General features: G+C 41.2%; 1 protein-coding gene across 1 annotated transcript in view; it reads right to left on the bottom strand.

Annotated features, from left to right (window-relative positions):
- Positions 1-1,258: 1,258 nt before the first annotated feature.
- Positions 1,259-20,744, bottom strand: part of TDP1 (tyrosyl-DNA phosphodiesterase 1) — a 698,490-nt gene continuing 679,004 nt past the window's right edge. Inside the window, exon 16 of the mRNA XM_053697569.1 lies at positions 1,259-1,533. Within this exon, the coding sequence (XP_053553544.1) occupies positions 1,460-1,533 (74 nt within the window). The 3' untranslated portion in view covers positions 1,259-1,459. The remainder of the gene's footprint in view (positions 1,534-20,744) is intronic.

Consider the following 20,744-nt stretch of genomic DNA (forward strand, 5'->3'; position numbering starts at 1 on the left):
TCGTCCACACAACTGGTGCTCACTGGCTATTTTCTCTTTTTCAGACCATTCTCTGTAAACCCTAGGGATGTTTGTGCGTCAAAATCCCAGTAGATCAGCAGTTTTTGAAATACTCAGACCAGCCCGTCTGGCACCAACAACCATGCCACGTTCAAAGTCACTTAAATACCCTTTCTTTATCATTCGGATGCTCGGATTGAACTTCAGCAAGTCGTCTTCACCACGTCTAGATGCCTAAATGCTGCCATGTGATTGGGTGATTAGTAATTTGTGTTACCAAGCAATTGAACAGGTGTACCTAATAAAGTGGCCGGTGAGTGTATATATGCGCATTGGAGCCCTTTGCAGACAAGTAGCTTTAAACATGAAAAACCATATTTTTGCAATATTCATATCTAATAAAGTATTTTTAAATAGATAGTCCTATATATCTGTATATAGCTATACACACACATATATATAGATATATATATAGATATATATGTATATATATTTTTTTTACCAAAAAAAAATCATATATATATATATATATATATATATATATATATATAAATATGTATTTCAGAATAAATAGAAAATATTCTGCTATGTGAAGAACATTGTAATGTGAAATATTAATATTTCCTGTTGGGTTAGCGCACCTGAGAAGATAACAACATGGCAGCTCCAATTTTTTATAGACACTAAGGGGCATATTATTATTATTATTGGTTATTTGTAGAGCGCCAACAGATTCTGCAGCGCATATTTAAGAAGGTGCGAGTGGACATGATCCGATATTGCAGATCATGTCTGCTGCACGTCGATAAATGCCGAAAGCATACGCTGTCAACATTTAACATTGCACCAGAATTCTTGTGAATTCGATCGGGTTGATTTCTGGCGATGTTTGTTCGCCTCCTCAGAGCATGCGGACAGGTTATGAAGCAGCGGTCTTTAGACAGCTGCCTCATAACTTGTGTTTCCGGCGAGTCTGAAGGTTCGCCAGAAATACAGGGCACCAAGCTATGTTCGGAGCTTGATAATTCGGCCCCTTAAAACTTTACACTTATTTTGTCAATATTTCAACAGCTAATAAACTTAAAAAAAATACATCTATATGTTATTCTCAGACTAATCTTTTCTTTGAATGCATCATTCTATCTATCATTTATTCAGGGTTTAATGTCCTTTAATAAATGTATTAATTTCCTTTTGGGGAAAATTTTCAAAAAAAGATTTTAAACAAATGACTTTGTATTTGACATAATTAAAATCATTTATATATAACAACATATTTTATTGCTTTTTTCTGACGTCTTTTTTAAGAAAACATAAAAAAGAAAATATTATGTTTATTGCAAACAACTTTATAAGACATAAATGAAAAGTGTTGCATTGTGTCTGCTCCATTACTTTTGATCCTTACATTTTCTTAGACTGTATTATGAAAGTCACAGAAATATGAGACGGTTGTCTTTTATGATGGGCACCAGATATTCCCATTCGTGTCAGGAGCATTCACGTACGGAATATTCCAAACCCAAGGTCTGTCTGCAAAACAAACAACAAGGAAAGAAAAAAAAATGACAATTCATTAGATCTAGACAGCTGTAAAGTTCACTGCAAAAACAGATAAAATTAGAGAAAATTGCACGAGTATCTGCTGCCTGCCTGGATGAAATCATATTGAGAATGAGGTGGGGGCCATATGTGAAGCAGAATTATTGGTGAGCAATATGACATGAAATAAAAGCTCTGTATCACTGTGTGATTTGATGAGGACATAACCTGAGTTGATTTAAAGGGACATTAAATGGAAAATAAATTAATGCAAATGAAACATACAGCTATTATTTATTTTCATTACATTTCCTTTAAAATATTTTTTTTTGCTGGAAAATCTGTGCTTGTGCTGCATCCCCAAGAAAAGCTGGAAGTCAAATTCCGTAGACTAAATATTCTGCAAAATTGCCTGAATCAGCTGCATATTTTAAGTCTCTTGAGTGTGACCGATTAGTACACAATCCCTTTGTACTATGTAGCTGGCTCAAGCAGTTTTGCAGTAGTCAGGTTACAATGTTTCTAGGAAGCGAATGACAAGCACAAGTACAGCAAAAGTAAGCAAAAACATAATGAATGTATATTTCAAAGTTTTCACAGTAATTAATTAATTTGTGAGGAAATCAATTTTGAGTTTTGTTTAACTCAGGTTATGCCCCCTCACATCACATGATGCAGTCATATTGACAACTAATAATAATGTATTTTTAAAACAGTGAATACTATTAATTGACTGTGTGTGTTTATAAACCACCTAAACTACTGTGTGAAACAATTTTATGTCCGCGATTTGTCCCCTAGGCCATTCCAATCTTCTCTGTTAGTAAAGCCACATGAATGAATTAGACAAAAGGAAAATCTAATTACAGGGCATAAACGTGCTATAGCTCTTATTACTATTGCTTGCATATAACTGTGCTTAAACCCTGTAGAAAAGTCACACACACCTTTTATATGCGCTATTTCTGACGCACCAGCTCCTACTGAGCAGGTGTTAGAAAAATCTATTACTCATTTAAAATTCAGAGTAAGTGCTACTGCATTGTCTTGTTATTATGCACTTGTTGATTAAGCAAATCTGTATTTAAAGAGATTGTAAATCCAAATATTTTATTTCATGATTCAGATAGAGCATGCAATTTTAAGCAACTTTCTAATTTACTCCTATTACCAATTTTACTTCTTTCTATTGGTATCTTTAGTTAAAAAAGAAGGAATGAAAGCTTTGGAGCCGGCCTATCTTGGGTTCAGTACCCTGTATAGAGCTTGCTGATTGGTGGCTACATTTAGCCATCCAATCAGCAAGCGCAACCCAGGATCTCAACCTAAAATGAGCCGGCTCCAAAGCTTATATTTCTGCTTTTTAAAATAAAGATAGCAAGCAAACAAAAGAAAAATTGATAATAGGAATAAATAAAAAAACCATAAATTGTGCTTACTTGATAATTTCATTTTCTTCCATGGGAAAGAGTCCACAGCCGCAGTCATTACTTGTGGGAAATAAGAACCTGGCCACCAGGAGGAGGCAGAGAGACTCCAGCCAAAGGCTCAAATACTCCCCCCACTTCCCCTATCCCCCAGTCATTCTGCCGAGGAAAAAGGATCAGTGGAAGAAATATCAAGATGAAAGGGTGCCAGAAGACTACACACAAAAAAAAAACGATAAAAAACGGGCGGGGGGCTATGGACTCTTTCCCACGGAAGAAAATGAAATTATCAGGTAAGCATAATTTATGTTTTTCTTCCTAATGGGAAAGAGTCCACAGCCCCATTCATTACTTGTGGGAAAATTATACTAAAGAGGACACTGAATGCCAATATCGGGAGGGTAAGAGGCAGCCCAATCTGAGGGCACCAGGAAAAACAGAAAACCGCACAGACTACTAAGTAGCAGGCTATAGTGCGGCCACAGAGAAAGGGAAAACAACCCCCTTGTCCAGTTCCCCAGCTGGAGGGAACCAAGGAGTTCGCCTTAAACCGAAAAAGAGACAGATGCGCATCCCTACGAGAACCCCGCAGCTTTTGGAGAAAAGGAACCAGCAAAAAACAGTTCCTAGACAAAACATCCCTCCATGGAGGGAAAATTCAGAGATCCAAAACCCCTTGAGAGCTCAGAGAACACCTAAACAGGGACCCATTGTATCTTGCTTCATTCTCTTGGTATCCTCTATTGATGGAGAAGCAATGGGAGCTAAATGAACATATTGGGAAGCCAATGATAAGAGGTATATATCTTCAACTGCCAATCAGCAGCTAGCTCCCAGTTCCTGAAAGTACCTATATATGCTTTTCAGCAAAGGATACCAAGAGAAAGAAGCAAATTAGATAACAACAAAAAAAAATCAGAAAGTTGTTTAAAAACATAATTTATGTAAGAACTTACCTGATAAATTCATTTCTTTCATATTAGCAAGAGTCCATGAGCTAGTGACGTATGGGATATACATTCCTACCAGGAGGGGCAAAGCTTCCCAAACCTTAAAATGCCTATAAATACACCCCTCACCACACCCACAATTCAGTTTAACGAATAGCCAAGAAGTGGGGTGATAAGAAAAAAGTGCGAAAGCATATAAAATAAGGAATTGGAATAATTGTGCTTTATACAAAAAAATCATAACCACCACAAAAAAGGGTGGGCCTCATGGACTCTTGCTAATATGAAAGAAATGAATTTATCAGGTAAGTTCTTACATAAATTATGTTTTCTTTCATGTAATTAGCAAGAGTCCATGAGCTAGTAACGTATGGGATAATGACTACCCAAGATGTGGATCTTTCCACACAAGAGTCACTAGAGAGGGAGGGATAAAATAAAGACAGCCAATTCCTGCTGAAAATAATCCACACCCAAAATAAAGTTTAATGAAAAACATAAGCAGAAGATTCAAACTGAAACCACTGCCAGAAGTACTTTTCTACCAGAAACTGCTTCAGAAGAAGAAAATACATCAAAATGGTAGAATTTAGTAAAAGTATGCAAAGAGGACCAAGTTGCTGCTTTGCAAATCTGATCAATCGAAGCTTCATTCCTAAACACCCAGGAAGTAGAAACTGAACTAGTAGAATGAACTGTAATCCTTAGAGGCGGAGTTTTACCCGACTCGACATAAGCATGATGAAATAAAGATTTCAACCAAGATGCCAAAGAAATGGCAGAAGCTTTCTGGCCTTCTCTAGAACCGGAAAAGATAACAAATAAACTAGAAGTCTTACGGAAAGACTTAGTAGCTTCAACATAATATTTCAAAGCTCTAACAACATCCAAAGAATGCAACGATTTCTCCTAGAATTCTTGGGATTAGGACATAATGAAGGAACCACAATTTCTCTACTAATGTTGTTGGAATTCACAACTTTAGGTAAAAAATCAAAAGAAGTTCGCAACACCGCCTTATCCTGATGAAAAATCAGAAAAGGAGACTCACAAGAAAGAGCAGATAATTCAGAAACTCTTCTGGCAGAAGAGATTGCCAAAAGGAACAAAACTTTCCAAGAAAGTAATTTAATGTTCAATGAATGCATAGGTTCAAACGGAGGAGCTTGAAGAGCCCCCAGAACCAAATTCAAACTCCAAAGAGGAGAAATTGACTTAATGACAGGTTTTATACGAACCAAAGCTTGTACAAAACAATGAATATCAGGAAGAATAGCAATCTTTCTAGGAAAAAGAACAGAAAGAGCAGAGATTTGACCTTTCAAGGAACTTGCGGACAAACCCTTATCTAAACCATCCTGAAGAAACTGTAAAATTCTCGGTATTCTAAAAGAATGCCAAAAAATGATGAGAAAGACACCAAGAAATATAAGTCTTCCAGACTCTATAATATATCTCTCTAGATACAGATTTACGCGCCTGTAACATAGTATTAATCACAGAGTCAGAGAAACCTCTTTGACCAAGAATCAAGCGTTCAATCTCCATACCTTTAAATTTAAGGATTTCAGATCCTAATGGAAAAAAGGACCTTGCGACAGAAGGTCTGGTCTTAACGGAAGAGTCCACGGTTGGCAAGAGGCCATCCGGACCAGATCCGCATACCAAAACCTGTGAGGCCATGCCGGAGCTACCAGCAGAACAAACGAGCATTCCTTCAGAATCTTGGAGATTACTCTTGGAAGAAAAACTAGAGGCGGAAAGATATAGGCAGGATGATACTTCCAAGGAAGTGATAATGCATCCACTGCCTCCGCCCGAGGATCCCGGGATCCGGACAGATACCTGGGAAGTTTCTTGTTTAGATGAGAAGCCATCAGATCTATTTCTGGGAGTTCCCACATTTGAACAATCTGAGGAAATACCTCTGGGTGAAGAGACCATTCGCCCAGGTGCAACGTTTGGCGACTGAGATAATCCGCTTTCCAATTGTCCATACCTGGGATATGAACCGCAGAGATTAGACAGGAGCTGGATTCCGCCCAAACCAAAATTCGAGATACTTCTTTCATAGCCAGAGGACTGTGAGTCCCTCCTTGATGATTGATGTATGCCACAGTTGTGACATTGTCTATCTGAAAACAAATGAACAACTCTCTCTTCAGAAGAGGCCAAGACTGAAGAGCTCTGAAAATTGCACGGAGTTCCAAAATATTGATCGGAAATCTCACCTCCTGAGATTCCCAAACCCCTTGTGCCGTCAGATACCCCCACACAGCTCCCCAACCTGTAAGACTTGCATCTGTTGAGATTATAGTCCAGGTCGGAAGAACAAAGAAGCCCCCTGAACTAAACGATGGTGAACTGTCCACCATGTCAGAGAGTGTCGTAAAATCGGTTTAAAGATATTAATTGAGATATCTTTGAGTAATCCCTGCACCATTGGTTCAGCATACAGAGCTGAAGAGGTCGCATGTGAAAACGAGCAAAGGAGATCGCATCTGATGCGGCAGTCCTAAGACCTAACATTTCCATGCATAAGGCTACCAAAGGGAATGATTGTGACTGAAGGTTTTGACAAGCTGATATCAATGTTAAAACTTCTCTTGTCTGACAAGGACAGAGTCATAGACACTGAATCTATCTAGAAACCTAAAAAGGTTACCCTTGTCTGAGGAATCAATGAACTGAATGGTAAATTGATCCTCCAACCATGAACTTGAAGAAACAACACAAGTCGATTCGTATGAGATTCTACGAAAATGAGAAGACTGAGCAAGTACCAAGATATCGTCCAAATAAGGAAATACCAAAACCCTGTTCTCTGATTACAGAAAGAAGGGCACCGAGAACCTTTGAAAAAAATTCTTGGAACTGAGGCTAGGCCAAACAGTAGAGCCACAAACTGGTAATGCTTGTCTAAAAAGAGAATCTCAGACACTAAAAGTGATCTGGATGAATCGGAATATGCAGATACACATCCTGTAAATCTATTGTAGACATATAATGCCCTTGCTAAACAAAAGGCAGGATAGTCCTACAGTAACCATCTTGAATGTTGGTATCCTAACGTAACGATTCAATAATGATAGATCAGGAACTGGTCTGAAGGAATTGACCTTCTTTGGTACAATGAAGAGATAAAATAAAACCCCAGCCCCTGTTCCAGAACTGGAACTGGCATAATCACTCCAGCCAACTCTAGATCTGAAACACATTTCAGAAATGCTGAGCCTTTGCTGTGTTACCTGGGACACGGGAAAGAAAAAAATCTCTTAGCAGGAGGCCTTAACTTGAAGCCAATTCTGTACCTTTCTGAAACAATGTTCTGAAACCAGAGATTGAGAACGGAATTGATCCAAATTTCTTTGAAGAAAACGTAATCTGCCCCATACCAGCTGAGCTGGAATAAAGGCCGCACCTTCATAGGTACTTAGGAGCTGGCTATAGGTTTCTATAAGGCTTGGATATATTCCAAACTGGAAATAGTTTCCAAACTGATACCGCTCCTGAGGATGAAGGATCAGGCTTTTGTTCCTTGTTGCGAGGAAAGGAACGAAAATGATTATTTACCCTGGAAAGAAAGGGAAAGCAAAGTTAACTTAGAAGACATATCAGCATTCCAAGTTTAATCCATAAAGCTTTTCTAGCTAAAATAGCTAGAGACATATACCTGATATCAACTCTAATGATATCAAAAGATGGTATTACCAATAAAATTATTAGCATGTTATAGAATAAAAATAATGCTATAAAATTATGATCTGTTACTTGTTGCGCTAAAGCTTCTAACAAAAAAGTTGAAGCTGCAGCAACATCCTCTAAAAATATAGCAGGTCTAAGAAGATTACCTGAACATAAGTAAGCTTTTCTTAGAAAAGATTCAATTTCCTATCTAAAGGATCCTTAAATGAAGTACTATCTGCCGTAGGAATAGTAGTACATTAGCAGGAGTAGAGACAGCCCCATAACCTTAGGGATTTTTGTCCCAAAAAACTCTAATCTGTCAGATGGCACAGGATATAATTGCTTAAACGTCTAGAAGGAGTAAATAAATTACCCAAATTATTCCATTCCCTGGAAATTACTTCAGAAATAGCATCAGGGAGATTAAACACTTCTGGAATAACTACAGGAGATTTAAAACCTTATTTAAACGTTTACATTTAGTATCAAGAGGACCAGAATCCTCTATTTCTAATGCAAATAATACTTCTTTAAGTAAAGAACGAATAAATTCCATCTTGAACAAATACAAAGATTTATCAGCATCAACCTCTGAGACAGAAACCTCTGAACCAGAAGAACCATTATCAGTATCAGAATGATGATGTTCATTTAAAAATTCATCTGAAAAAAGAGAAATTTTAAAAGACTTTGTGTATACTAGAAGGAGAAATAACAGACATAGCCTTCTTAATGGATTTAAAAAAAATAAAATCTCTTATGTTATCAGGAACACTCTGAAAATTAGATGTTGACGGAACAGCAACAGGTAATGTAACAGTACTAAAGGAAATTTTATCTGCATTAATAAGTTTGACATGACATGCAATACAAACAACAGCTGGAGAAACAGATACCAAAAGTTTATAGCAGATACACTTAGCTTGGTAGCTCCAGCACTGGGCAGTGATTTTCCTGAAGTATCTTCTGACTCAGTTGCAACGTGGAACATCTTGCAATATGTAAAAGAAAAAAACAACATATAAAGCAAAATTGATCAAATTCCTTAAATGACAGTTTCAGGAATGGGAAAAAAATGCCAGTGAACAAGCTTCTAGCAACCAGAAGCAATAAATAATGAGACTTAAATAATGTGGAGACAAAAATGACGCCCATATTCTTTAGCGCCAAAAAAGACGCCCACATTATTTGGCGCCTAAATGCTTATGGCGCCAAAAATGACGCCACATCCGGAACGCCGACATCTTTGACGCAAAAAAACGTCAAAAAATGACGCAACTTTCGGCGACACGTATGACGCCGGAAACAGAAAAAAAAATTTGCGCCAAAAAAGTCCGCGCCAAGAATGACGCAATAAAATGAAGCATTTTCTGCCCCCGCGAGCCTAACAGCCCACAGGGAAAAAGTCAAATTTTTTAAGGTAAGAAAAAATGATTGAAAAAATGCATTTATCCCAAATATGAAACTGACTGTCTGAAAGATAAGGAATGTTGAACATTCTGAGTCAAGGCAAATAAATGTTTGAATACATATATTTAGAACTTTATAAACAAAGTGCCCAACCATAGCTTAGAGTGTCACAGAAAATAAGATTTACTTACCCCAGGACACTCATCTACATGTTTGTAGAAAGCCAAACCAGTACTGAAACGAGAATTAGCAGAGGTAATGGTATATATAAGAGTATATCGTCGATCTGAAAAGGGAGGTAAGAGATGAATCTCTACGACCGATAACAGAGAACCTATGAAATAGACCCCGTAGAAGGAGATCACTGCATTCAAATAGGCAATACTCTCCTCACATCCCTCTGACATTCACTGCACGCTGAGAGGAAAACCGGGCTCCAACTTGCTGCGGAGCGCATATCAACGTAGAATCTAGCACAAACTTACTTCACCACCTCCATCGGAGGCAAAGTTTGTAAAACTGAATTGTGGGTGTGGTGAGGGGTGTATTTATAGGCATTTTAAGGTTTGGGAAACTTTGCCCCTCCTGGTAGGAATGTATATCCCATACGTCACTAGCTCATGGACTCTTGCTAATTACATGAAAGAAATTGTAAACTCTGTCTAAACCATGAAAGGACATTTTTGGGTTTCATGTACCTTTAATTTGTGTACTAGATCAATAAAGGTTGACTGGAGCTACATTTTTATTTTAATAAACAATTAAATATGTTTTATTAAGAAGTGAACCAAGCAGGAACATTAACATTAAAAATACCCACATAAACCCACATATTAACGTTTCCTGCCCATGAATATCAGTTGACTTTTAAAAGAATACAAAGCCTACTACAACTCCAATAACATAACCTGAAAGAGACTCTTAGATATATCCGATATTTCTTGGAACATCTTTATTTCCTCTACTGAATAACAATAAAAACCTATATCAGCATTGGCAAATATACTTAATAAACTCTAATATAAAGCATAGTGAGAACTATATTTAGTGTCCGTATTGTATTGAGTCTACATTAACCCCTATTTCTGGAATCTCCCATCACGCAATAACAGAATTTATGTTTACCTGATAAATTTCTTTCTCCTACGGTGTAACCGGTCCACGGCTTCATCCTTACTTGTGGGATATTCTCAATCCCTACAGGAAGTGGCAAAGAGAGCACACAGCAGAGCTGTCCATATAGCTCCCCTCAGGCTCCGCCCCCCCAGTCATTCGACCGACGGTTAGGAGAAAAAGGAGAACCATAGGGTGCAGTGGTGACTGTAGTTTACAAAAAATAAATTTAAACCTGACCAAAATGCCAGAGCGGGCCGTGGACCGGATACACCGTAGGAGAAAACATAATTTATGCTTACCTGATAAATTTATTTCTCTTGTAGTGTATCCAGTCCACGGATCATCCATTACTTGTGGGATATTCTCCTTCCCAACAGGAAGTTGCAAGAGGATCACCCACAGCAGAGCTGCTATATAGCTCCTCCCCTCACTGCCATATCCAGTCATTCGACTGAAACAAGACGAGAAAGGAGAAACCATAGGCTGCAGTGGTGACTGTAGTTTAATTAAAATTTAGACCTGCCTTAAAAGGACAGGACGGGCCGTGGACTGGATACACTACAAGAGAAATAAATTTATCAGGTAAGCATAAATTATGTTTTCTCTTGTTAAGTGTATCCAGTCCACGGATCATCCATTACTTGTGGGATACCAATACCAAAGCTAAAGTACACGGATGATGGGAGGGACAAGGCAGGAACTTAAACGGAAGGAACCACTGCCTGTAGAACCTTTCTCCCAAAAACAGCCTCCGAAGAAGCAAAAGTGTCAAATTTGTAAAATTTTGAAAAGGTGTGAAGCGAAGACCAAGTCACAGCCTTGCAAATCTGTTCAACAGAGGCCTCATTTTTAAAGGCCCAGGTGGAAGCCACAGCTCTAGTAGAATGAGCTGTAATCCTTTCAGGGGGCTGCTGTCCAGCAGTCTCATAGGCTAAGCGTATTATGCTCCGAAGCCAAAAGGAGAGAGAGGTTGCTTTTTGACCTCTCCTCTGTCCAGAGTAAATGACAAACAGGGCAGATGTTTGACGAAAATCTTTAGTAGCCTGTAAGTAAAACTTGAATGCACGGACTACGTCCAGATTATGCAAAAGACGTTCCTTCTTTGAAGAAGGATTAGGACACAATGATGGAACAACAATCTCTTGATTGATATTCCTGTTAGAAACCACCTTAGGTAAAAACCCAGGTTTGGTACGCAGCACTACCTTGTCTGAATGAAAAATCAGATAAGGAGAATCACAATGTAAGGCAGATAACTCAGAGACTCTTCGAGCCGAGGAAATAGCCATCAAAAACAGAACTTTCCAAGATAAATGTTTAATATCAATGGAATGAAGGGGTTCAAACGGAACTCCCTGAAGAACTTTAAGAACCAAGTTTAAGCTCCACGGGGGAGCAACAGTTTTAAACACAGGCTTAATCCTAACCAAAGCCTGACAAAATGCCTGAACGTCTAGAACTTCTGCCAGACGCTTGTGCAAAAGAATAGACAGAGCAGAGATCTGTCCTTTTAAAGAACTAGATGATAAGCCTTTGTCCAAACCCTCTTGGAGAAAGGACAATATCCTAGGAATCCTAACCTTACTCTATGAGTAACTCTTGGATTCACACCAATAAAGATATTTACGCCATATCTTATGGTAGATTTTCCTGGTGACAGGCTTCCGAGCCTGTATTAAGGTATCAATGACTGACTCGGAGAAGCCACGCCTTGATAGAATCAAGCGTTCAATCTCCATGCAGTCAGTCTCAGAGAAAGTAGATTTGGATGATTGAAAGGACCTTGTATTAGAAGGTCCTGCCTCAGAGGCAGAGTCCATGGTGGAAGAGATGACAAGTCCACTAGGTCTGCATACCAGGTCCTGCGTGGCCACGCAGGCGCTATCAGAATCACCGATGCTCTCTCCTGTTTGATTTTGGCAATCAGTCGAGGGAGCAGAGGAAACGGTGGAAACACATAGGCCAGGTTGAAGAACCAAGGAGCTGCTTGAGCATCTATCAGCGTTGCTCCCGGGTCCCTGGACCTGGATCCGTAACAAGGAAGCTTAGCGTTCTGGCGAGACGCCATGAGATCCAGTTCTGGTTTGCCCCAACGATGGACCAGTTGAGCAAACACCTCCGGATGGAGTTCCCACTCCCCCGGATGAAAAGTCTGGCGACTTAGAAAATCCGCCTCCCAGTTCTCTACGCCTGGGATGTGGATCGCTGACAGGTGGCAAGAGTGAGACTCTGCCCAGCGAATTATCTTTGAGACTTCTAACATCGCTAGGGAACTCCTGGTTCCCCCTTGATTGTTGATGTAAGCCACAGTCGTAATGTTGTCCGACTGAAATCTGATGAACCTCAGTGTTGCTAACTGAGGCCAAGCTAGAAGAGCATTGAATATTGCTCTTAACTCCAGAATATTTATTGGGAGGAGTTTCTCCTCCTGAGTCCACGATCCCTGAGCCTTCAGGGAGTTCCAGACTGCGCCCCAACCTAGAAGGCTGGCATGTTGTTACAATCGTCCAATCTGGCCTGCGAAACGTCATACCCTTGGACAGATGGACCCGAGAAAGCCACCAGAGAAGAGAATCTCTGGTCTCTTGATCCAGATTTAGTAGAGGGGACAAATCTGAGTAATCCCCATTCCACTGACTTAGCATGCATAATAGCAGCGGTCTGAGATGCAGGCGCGCAAATGGCACTATGTCCATTGCCGCTACCATTAAGCCGATTACTTCCATGCACTGAGCCACTGACGGGCGTGGAATGGAATGAAGGACACGGCAAGCATTTAGAAGTTTTGATAACCTGGACTCCGTCAGGTAAATTTTCATCTCTACATAATCTATAAGAGTCCCTAGGAAGGAGACTCTTGTGAGTGGTGATAGAGAACTCTTTTCCACGTTCACTTTCCACCCATGCGACCTCAGAAATGCCAGAACTATCTCTGTATGAGACTTGGCAATTTGAAAGCTTGACGCTTGTATCAGGATGTCGTCTAGATACGGAGCCACCGCTATGCCTCGCGGTCTTAGAACTGCCAGAAGTGAGCCCAGAACCTTTGTAAAAATTCTTGGGGCAGTGGCCAACCCGAAGGGAAGAGCTACAAATTGGTAATGCCTGTCTAGAAAGGCAAACCTTAGGAACCGATGATGATCTTTGTGAATGTGAAGGTAGGCATCCTATAAGTCCACTGTGGTCATGTACTGACCCTCTTGGATCATGGGTAGGATGGTCCGAATAGTTTCCATTTTGAATGATTGAACTCTGAGGAATTTGTTTAAGATCTTTAGATCCAAGATTGGTCTGAAGGTTCCCTCTTTCTTGGGAACCACAAACAGATTTGAATAAAATCCCTGTCCTTGTTCCGTCGACGGAACTGGATGGATCACTCCCATTACTAGGAGGTCTTGCACACAGCTTAGGAATGCCTCTTTCTTTATCTGCTTTGATGATAACCTTGAAAGATGAAATCTCCCTTGTGGAGGAGAAGCTTTGAAGTCCAGAAGATATCCCTGAGATATGATCTCCAACGCCCAGGGATCCTGAACATCTCTTGCCCACGTCTGGGCGAAGAGAGAAAGTCTGCCCCCCACTAGATCCGTTTCCGGATAGGGGGCCGTTCCTTAATGCTGTCTTGGGGGCAGCAGCAGGCTTCCTGGACTGCTTGCCCTTGTTCCAGGACTGTCTGGAATGAGCAACAGTTCCCTCTTGTTTTGAAGCGGAGGAAGTTGATGCTGCTCCTGCCTTGAAATTTCGAAAGGCACGAAAATTAGACTGTTTGGCCTTTTGATTTGGCCCTGTCCTGAGGAAGGGTATGACCCTTGCCTCGAGTAATGTCAGCAATAATTTCCTTCAAGCCAGGCCCGAATAAGGTCTGCCCCTTGAAAGGAATGTTGAGTAATTTAGACTTTGAAGTAACGTCAGCTGACCAGGATTTAAGCCATAGCACCCTACGCGCCTGGATGGCGAATCCGTAATTCTTAGCCGTTAGTTTAGTCAAATGAACAATGGCATCAGAAACAAATGAGTTAGCTAGCTTAAGAGTTCTAAGCTTGTCAATAATTTCATTCAATGGAGCTGTCTGGATGGCCTCTTCCAGGGCCTCAAACCAGAATGCCGCTGCAGCAGTGACAGGCGCAATGCATGCAAGGGGCTGTAAAATAAAACCTTGTTGAATAAACATTTTCTTAAGGTAACCCTCAAATTTTTTATCCATTGGATCTGAAAAAGCACAACTGTCCTCAACCGGGATAGTGGTACGCTTTGCTAAAGTAGAAACTGCTCCCTCCACCTTAGGGACCGTCTGCCATAAGTCCCGTGTAGTGGCGTCTATTGGAAACATTTTTCTAAATATAGGAGGTAGGGAAAAGGGCACACCGGGTCTATCCCACTCCTTGCTAATAATTTCTGTAAGCCTTTTAGGTATAGGAAAAACGTCAGTACACACCGGCACCGCATAGTATCTATCCAGCCTACACAATTTCTCTGGAATTGCAACTGTGTTACAGTCATTCAGAGCAGCTAATACCTCCACAAGTAATACACGGAGGTTCTCAAGCTTAAATTTGAAACTAGAAATCTCTGAATCAGGTTTCCCCGAGTCAGAGATGTCACCCACAGACTGAAGCTCTCCGTCCTCATGTTCTGCATACTGTGACGCAGTATCAGACATGGTTCTAACAGCATTTGCGCGCTCTGTATCTCTCCTAACCCCAGAGCTATCGCGCTTGCCTCTTAATTCAGGCAATCTATATAATACCTCTGACAGGGTATTATTCATGATTGCAGCCATGTCCTGCAAGGTAATCGCTATGGGCGTCCCTGATGTAATTGGCGCCATATTAGCGTGCGTCCCCTGAGCGGGAGGCGAAGGGTCTGACACGTGGGGAGAGTTAGTCGGCATAACTTCCCCCTCGACAGAACCCTCTGGTGATAATTCTTCTTTACTGTTTAAGGTGAAATCAATACATTTAGTACACATTCTCCTATGGGGCTCCACCATGGCTTTCAAACATAATGAATAAGTAGGTTCCTCTGTGTCATACATGTTTAAACAGACTAGCAATGAGACTAGCAAGCTTGGAAAACACTTACTGCGCCTTTAAGAAACACAAATTTTCCCAAATTTTGAAATAACAGTGAAAAAATGCAGTTACACTAACAAAATTTTTACAGTGTATGTAATAAGTTAGCAGAGCATTGCACCCACTTGCAAATGGGTCTACTGTGGCTTTTTACATCCCTCAATACGACTTTTGAAGCCTTTTGAGCCCTTCAGAGAAGTCCTGGATCATGCAGGAAGAAGCTGGATGTCTGTGTCTGTAATTTTTGCTGTGCAAAAAAATGCCAAAATAGGACCCTCCCACTCATATTACAACAGTGGGAAGCCTCAGGGAACTGTTTCTAGGCAAAATTCAAGCCAGCCATGTGGAAAAAACTAGGCCCCAATAAGTTTTATCACCAAACATATGTAAAAAACGATTAAACATGCCAGCAAACGTTTTAAAATACACTTTTATAAGAGTATGTATCTCTATTAATAAGCCTGATACCAGTCGCTATCACTGCATTTAAGGCTTTACTTACATTACTTCGGTATCAGCAGCATTTTCTAGCAAATTCCATCCCTAGAAAAATATTTTAACTGCACATACCTTATTGCAGGAAAACCTGCACGCTATTCCCCCTCTGAAGTTACCTCACTCCTCAGAATATGTGAGAACAGCAAAGGATCTTAGTTACTTCTGCTAAGATCATAGAAAACGCAGGCAGATTCTTCTTCTAAATACTGCCTGAGATAAACAGTACACTCCGGTACCATTTCAAAATAACAAACTTTTGATTGAAGAAATAAACTAAGTATAAAACACCACAGTCCTCTTACGACCTCCATCTTAGTTGAGAGTTGCAAGAGAATGACTGGATATGGCAGTGAGGGGCGGAGCTATATAGCAGCTCTGCTGTGGGTGATCCTCTTGCAACTTCCTGTTGGGAAGGAGAATATCCCACAAGTAATGGATGATCCGTGGACTGGATACACTTAACAAGAGAAAGAAATTTATCAGGTAAACATAAATTCTGTTTTCTCCTACATTGGTGTATCCGGTCCACGGCTTCATCCTTACTTGTGGGAACCAATACCAAAGCTTTAGGACACGGATGAAGGGAGGGAACAAGTCAGGTAACCTAAACGGAAGGCACCACTGCTTGCAAAACCTTTCTCCCAAAAATAGCCTCCGAAGAAGCAAAAGTATCGAATTTGTAAAATTTGGCAAACGTATGCAGTGAAGACCAAGTCGCTGCCTTACAAATCTGTTCAACAGAAGCCTCATTCTTGAAAGCCCATGTGGAAGCCACAGCTCTAGTAGAGTGAGCTGTAATTCATTCAGGAGGCTGCCTTCCAGCAGTCTCATAAGCCAACCGGATGATGCTTTTCAGCCACATCAAGATTGTGTAACAGACGTTCCTTGTTAGAAACTGGATTAGGACACAGAGAAGGAACAACTATTTCCTGGTTGATATTCTTATTGGAAACCACTTTTGGAAGAAAACCAGGTTTGGTACGTAAAACGACCTTATCTGTATGAAACACCAGATAGGGTGAATTACCCTGCAAAGCAGACAATTCAGAAACTCTTCTAGCAGAAGAAATAGCTACTAAAAACAAAACTTTCCAAGATAGTAACTTAATATCTATGGAATGTAGAGGTTCAAACGGAACCCCTTGAAGAACTGAAAGAACTAAATTTAGACTCCATGGAGGAGCCACAGGTCTGTAGACAGGCTTGATCCTGACTAAAGCCTGTACAAATGCCTGAATATCTGGCATGGCTGCCAGACGCTTGTGTAACAAAACAGACAGAGCAGATATCTGTCCCTTTAAAGAACTAGCTGACAGACCTTTCTCCAATCCTTCTTGGAGAAAAGATAGTATCCTTGGAATCCTAATCTTACTCCATGAGTAACCCTTGGATTCGCACCAGCAAAGATATTTCCGCCATATCTTATGGTAAATTTTCCTGGTGACAGGCTTTCTAGCCTGGATCAGAGTATCTATAACTGATTCCAAAAAACCCTTAGCTAGAATCAAGCGTTCAATCTCCAAGCAGTCAGTTGCAGAGAAACTAGGTTTGGATGTTTGACTGGACCTTGAATTAGAAGGTCCTGCCTCAAAGGCAGCTTCCATGGTGGAACCGATGACATATTCACCAGGTCTGCATACCAAGTCCTGCGTGGCCACGCAGGAGCTATCAGAATTACCGAAGCCTTCTCCTGTTTGATCCTGGCTACTAGCCGGGGGAGAAGGGGAAATGGTGGAAAGACATAAGCTAGATTGAACGACCAAGGCGCTACTAAGGCATCTACCAATGTCGCCTTGGGATCCCTGGACCTGGACCCGTAACGTGTAACTTTGGAGTTCTGACGTGACGCCATCAGATCCAGATCTGGAATGCCCCATAGCTGGGTCAGCTGAGCAAAAACCTCCGGGTGGAGTTCCCACTCCCCCGGATGGAAAGTCTAACGACTCAGATAATCCGCTTCCCAGTTGTCCACTCCTGCGATGTGAATTGCTGATAGATGGCAGGAGTGATCCTCTGCCCATTTGATGATCTTGGATACCTCCCTCATCGCCAGGGAACTCTTTGTTCCCCCCTGATGATTGATGTACGCTACAGTCGTCCGACTGAAATCTGATGAATTTGGCCTCCGCTAGTTGAGGCCATGCCTGGAGCGCATTGAATATCGCTCTCAATTCCAAAATGTTTATCGGGAGAAGAGATTCTTCCCGAGACCATAGACCCTGAGCCTTCAGGGACTTCCAGACCGTGCCCCAGCCTAAGAGGCTGGCGTCGGTCGTGACAATGATCCACTCCAGTCTTCGGAAACTCATTCCCTGAGACAGGTGATCCTGAGACAACCACCAGAGGAGTGAGTCTCTGGTTTGCTGGTCCATCTGAATCTGGGGAGACAAATCTGCATAATCCCCATTCCATTGTTTGAGCATGCACAGTTGCAATGGTCTTAAATGAATTCGAGCAAAAGGAACCACGTCCATTGCCGCAACCATTAGTCCTATTACCTACATGCATTGAGCTATGGATGGTTGCAGAATGGATTGGAGAACTCGACAAGTGTTCAAAAGTTTTAATTTCCTGACCTCTGTCAGAAAGATTTTCATTTCTACCGAGTCTATTACTGTTCCCAGGAAGGGAACCCTTGTGAACGGGGACAGAGAACTTTTTTCTATGTTCACCTTGCACCTGTGAGACCTTAGAAAGGCTAGAACAATGTCCGTATGAGCCCTTGCTTTATGAAAGGACGACGCTTGTATTAAAATGTCGTCTAGGTAAGGTGCTACTGCAATGCCCCTTGGCCTTAGCACCGCTAGAAGGGACCCTAGCACTTTTGTGAAAATTCTGGGAGCAGTGGCCAATCCGAAGGGACGAGCCACGAACTGGTAATGCTTGTCCAGAAAGGCGAACCTCAGAAACTGATGGTGATCTTTGTGGATAGGAATATGCAGGTACGCATCCTTTAAGTCCATGGTAGTCATATATTGACCCTCCTGGATCATTGGTAAAATTGTCCGAATGGTTTCCATTTTGAATGATGGAACTCTGAGGAATTTGTTTAGGATCTTTAAATCCAGAATTGGCCTGAAAGTTCCTTCCTTTTTGGGAACTACAAACAGGTTTGAGTAAAATCCCAGTCCTTGTTCTGCTGTTGGAACTGGGTTTATCACTCCCATTTTTAAAAGGTCTTCTACGCAATGTAAGAATGCCTGTCTCTTTATCTGGTCTAAAGATAAGCGAGACATGTGGAACCTTCCCCTTGGAGGAAGGTCCTTGAATTCTAGAAGATACCCCTGAGAGACAATTTCTAGTGCCCAGGGGTCCGGAACATCTCTTGCCCAGGCCTGAGCAAAGAGAGAAAGTCTGCCCCCTACTAGATCTGGTCCCGGATCGGGGGCTACCCCTTCATGCTGTCTTGGTAGTAGCAGCAGGCTTTTTGGCCTGTTTACCCTTGTTCCAGCCTTGCAATGGTTTCCATGCTGGTTTGGGCTGGGGTGCGTTACCCTCTTGCCTAGTGGCTGTAGAGGTAGGTCCGTTCCTGAAATTGCGAAAGGAACAAAAAACAGAATTTATGCTTACCTGATAAATTACTTTCTCCAACGGTGTGTCCGGTCCACGGCGTCATCCTTACTTGTGGGATATTCTCCTCCCCAACAGGAAATGGCAAAGAGCCCAGCAAAGCTGGCCATATAGTCCCTCCTAGGCTCCACCTACCCCAGTCATTCGACCGACGGACAGGAGGAAATATATATAGGAGAAACCATATGGTAACGTGGTGACTGTAGTTAGAGAAAATAATTCATCAGACCTGATTAAAAAACCAGGGCGGGCCGTGGACCGGACACACCGTTGGAGAAAGTAATTTATCAGGTAAGCATAAATTCTGTTTTCTCCAACATAGGTGTGTCCGGTCCACGGCGTCATCCTTACTTGTGGGAACCAATACCAAAGCTTTAGGACACAGATGAAGGGAGGGAGCAAATCAGGTCACCCAAACGGAAGGCACCACGGCTTGCAAAACCTTTCTCCCAAAAATAGCCTCCGAAGAAGCAAAAGTATATAATTTAAAAAATTTGGTCAACAGGAACCTCATTCTTGAAGGCCCATGTGGAAGCCACAGCCCTAGTGGAATGAGCTGTGATACTTTCAGGAGGCTGCCGTCCGGCAGTCTCAAAAGCCAATCTGATGATGCTTTTAAACCAAAAGGAAAGAGAGGTAGAAGTTGCTTTTTTACCTCTCCTTTAACCAGAATAAACAACAAACAAAGAAGATGTTTGTCTAAAATCTGCAGTAGCCTCTAAATAGAATTTTAGAGCACGGACAACGTCCAAATTGTGTAACAAACGTTCCTTCTATGAAACTGGATTCGGACACAAAGAAGGTACAACTATCTCCTGGTTAATATTTTTGTTGGAAACAACCTTCGGAAGAAAACCAGGCTCAGTACGAAAAACCACCTTATCTGCATGGACCAGATAGGGCGGAGAACACTGCAGAGCAGATAACTCAGAAACTCTTCTAGCGGAAGAAATTGCAACCTAAAACAAAACTTTCCAAGATAATAACTTAATATCTACGGAATGTAAGGGTTCAAACGGAACCCCTTGAAGAACTGAAAGAACTAGATTAAGACTCCAGGGAAGAGTCAAAGGTCTGTAAACAGGCTTGATTCTAACCAGAGCCTGAACAAACGCTTAAACGTCTGGCACAGCTGCCAGCCTTTTGTGAAGTAAAACAGATAAAGCAGAGATCTGTCCCTTCAGAGAACTCGCAGAAAATCCTTTCTCCAAACCTTCTTGTAGAAAGGAAAGAATCTTAGGAATTTTTATCTTGTTCCATGGGAATCCTTTAGATTCACACCAACAGATATATTTTTTCCATATATTATGGTAAATTTTTCTAGTTACAGGCTTTCTAGCCTGAATAAGAGTATCTATTACAGAATCTGAAAACCCACGCTTTGATAAAATCAAGCGTTCAAACTCCAAGCAGTCAGTTGGAGGAAAACCAGATTCGGATGTTCGAATGGACCCTGAATAAGAAGGTCCTGT

This window comes from Bombina bombina, chromosome 1, assembly GCF_027579735.1.
Source record: "Bombina bombina isolate aBomBom1 chromosome 1, aBomBom1.pri, whole genome shotgun sequence".
Classification (NCBI taxonomy): Eukaryota; Metazoa; Chordata; class Amphibia; order Anura; family Bombinatoridae; genus Bombina; species Bombina bombina.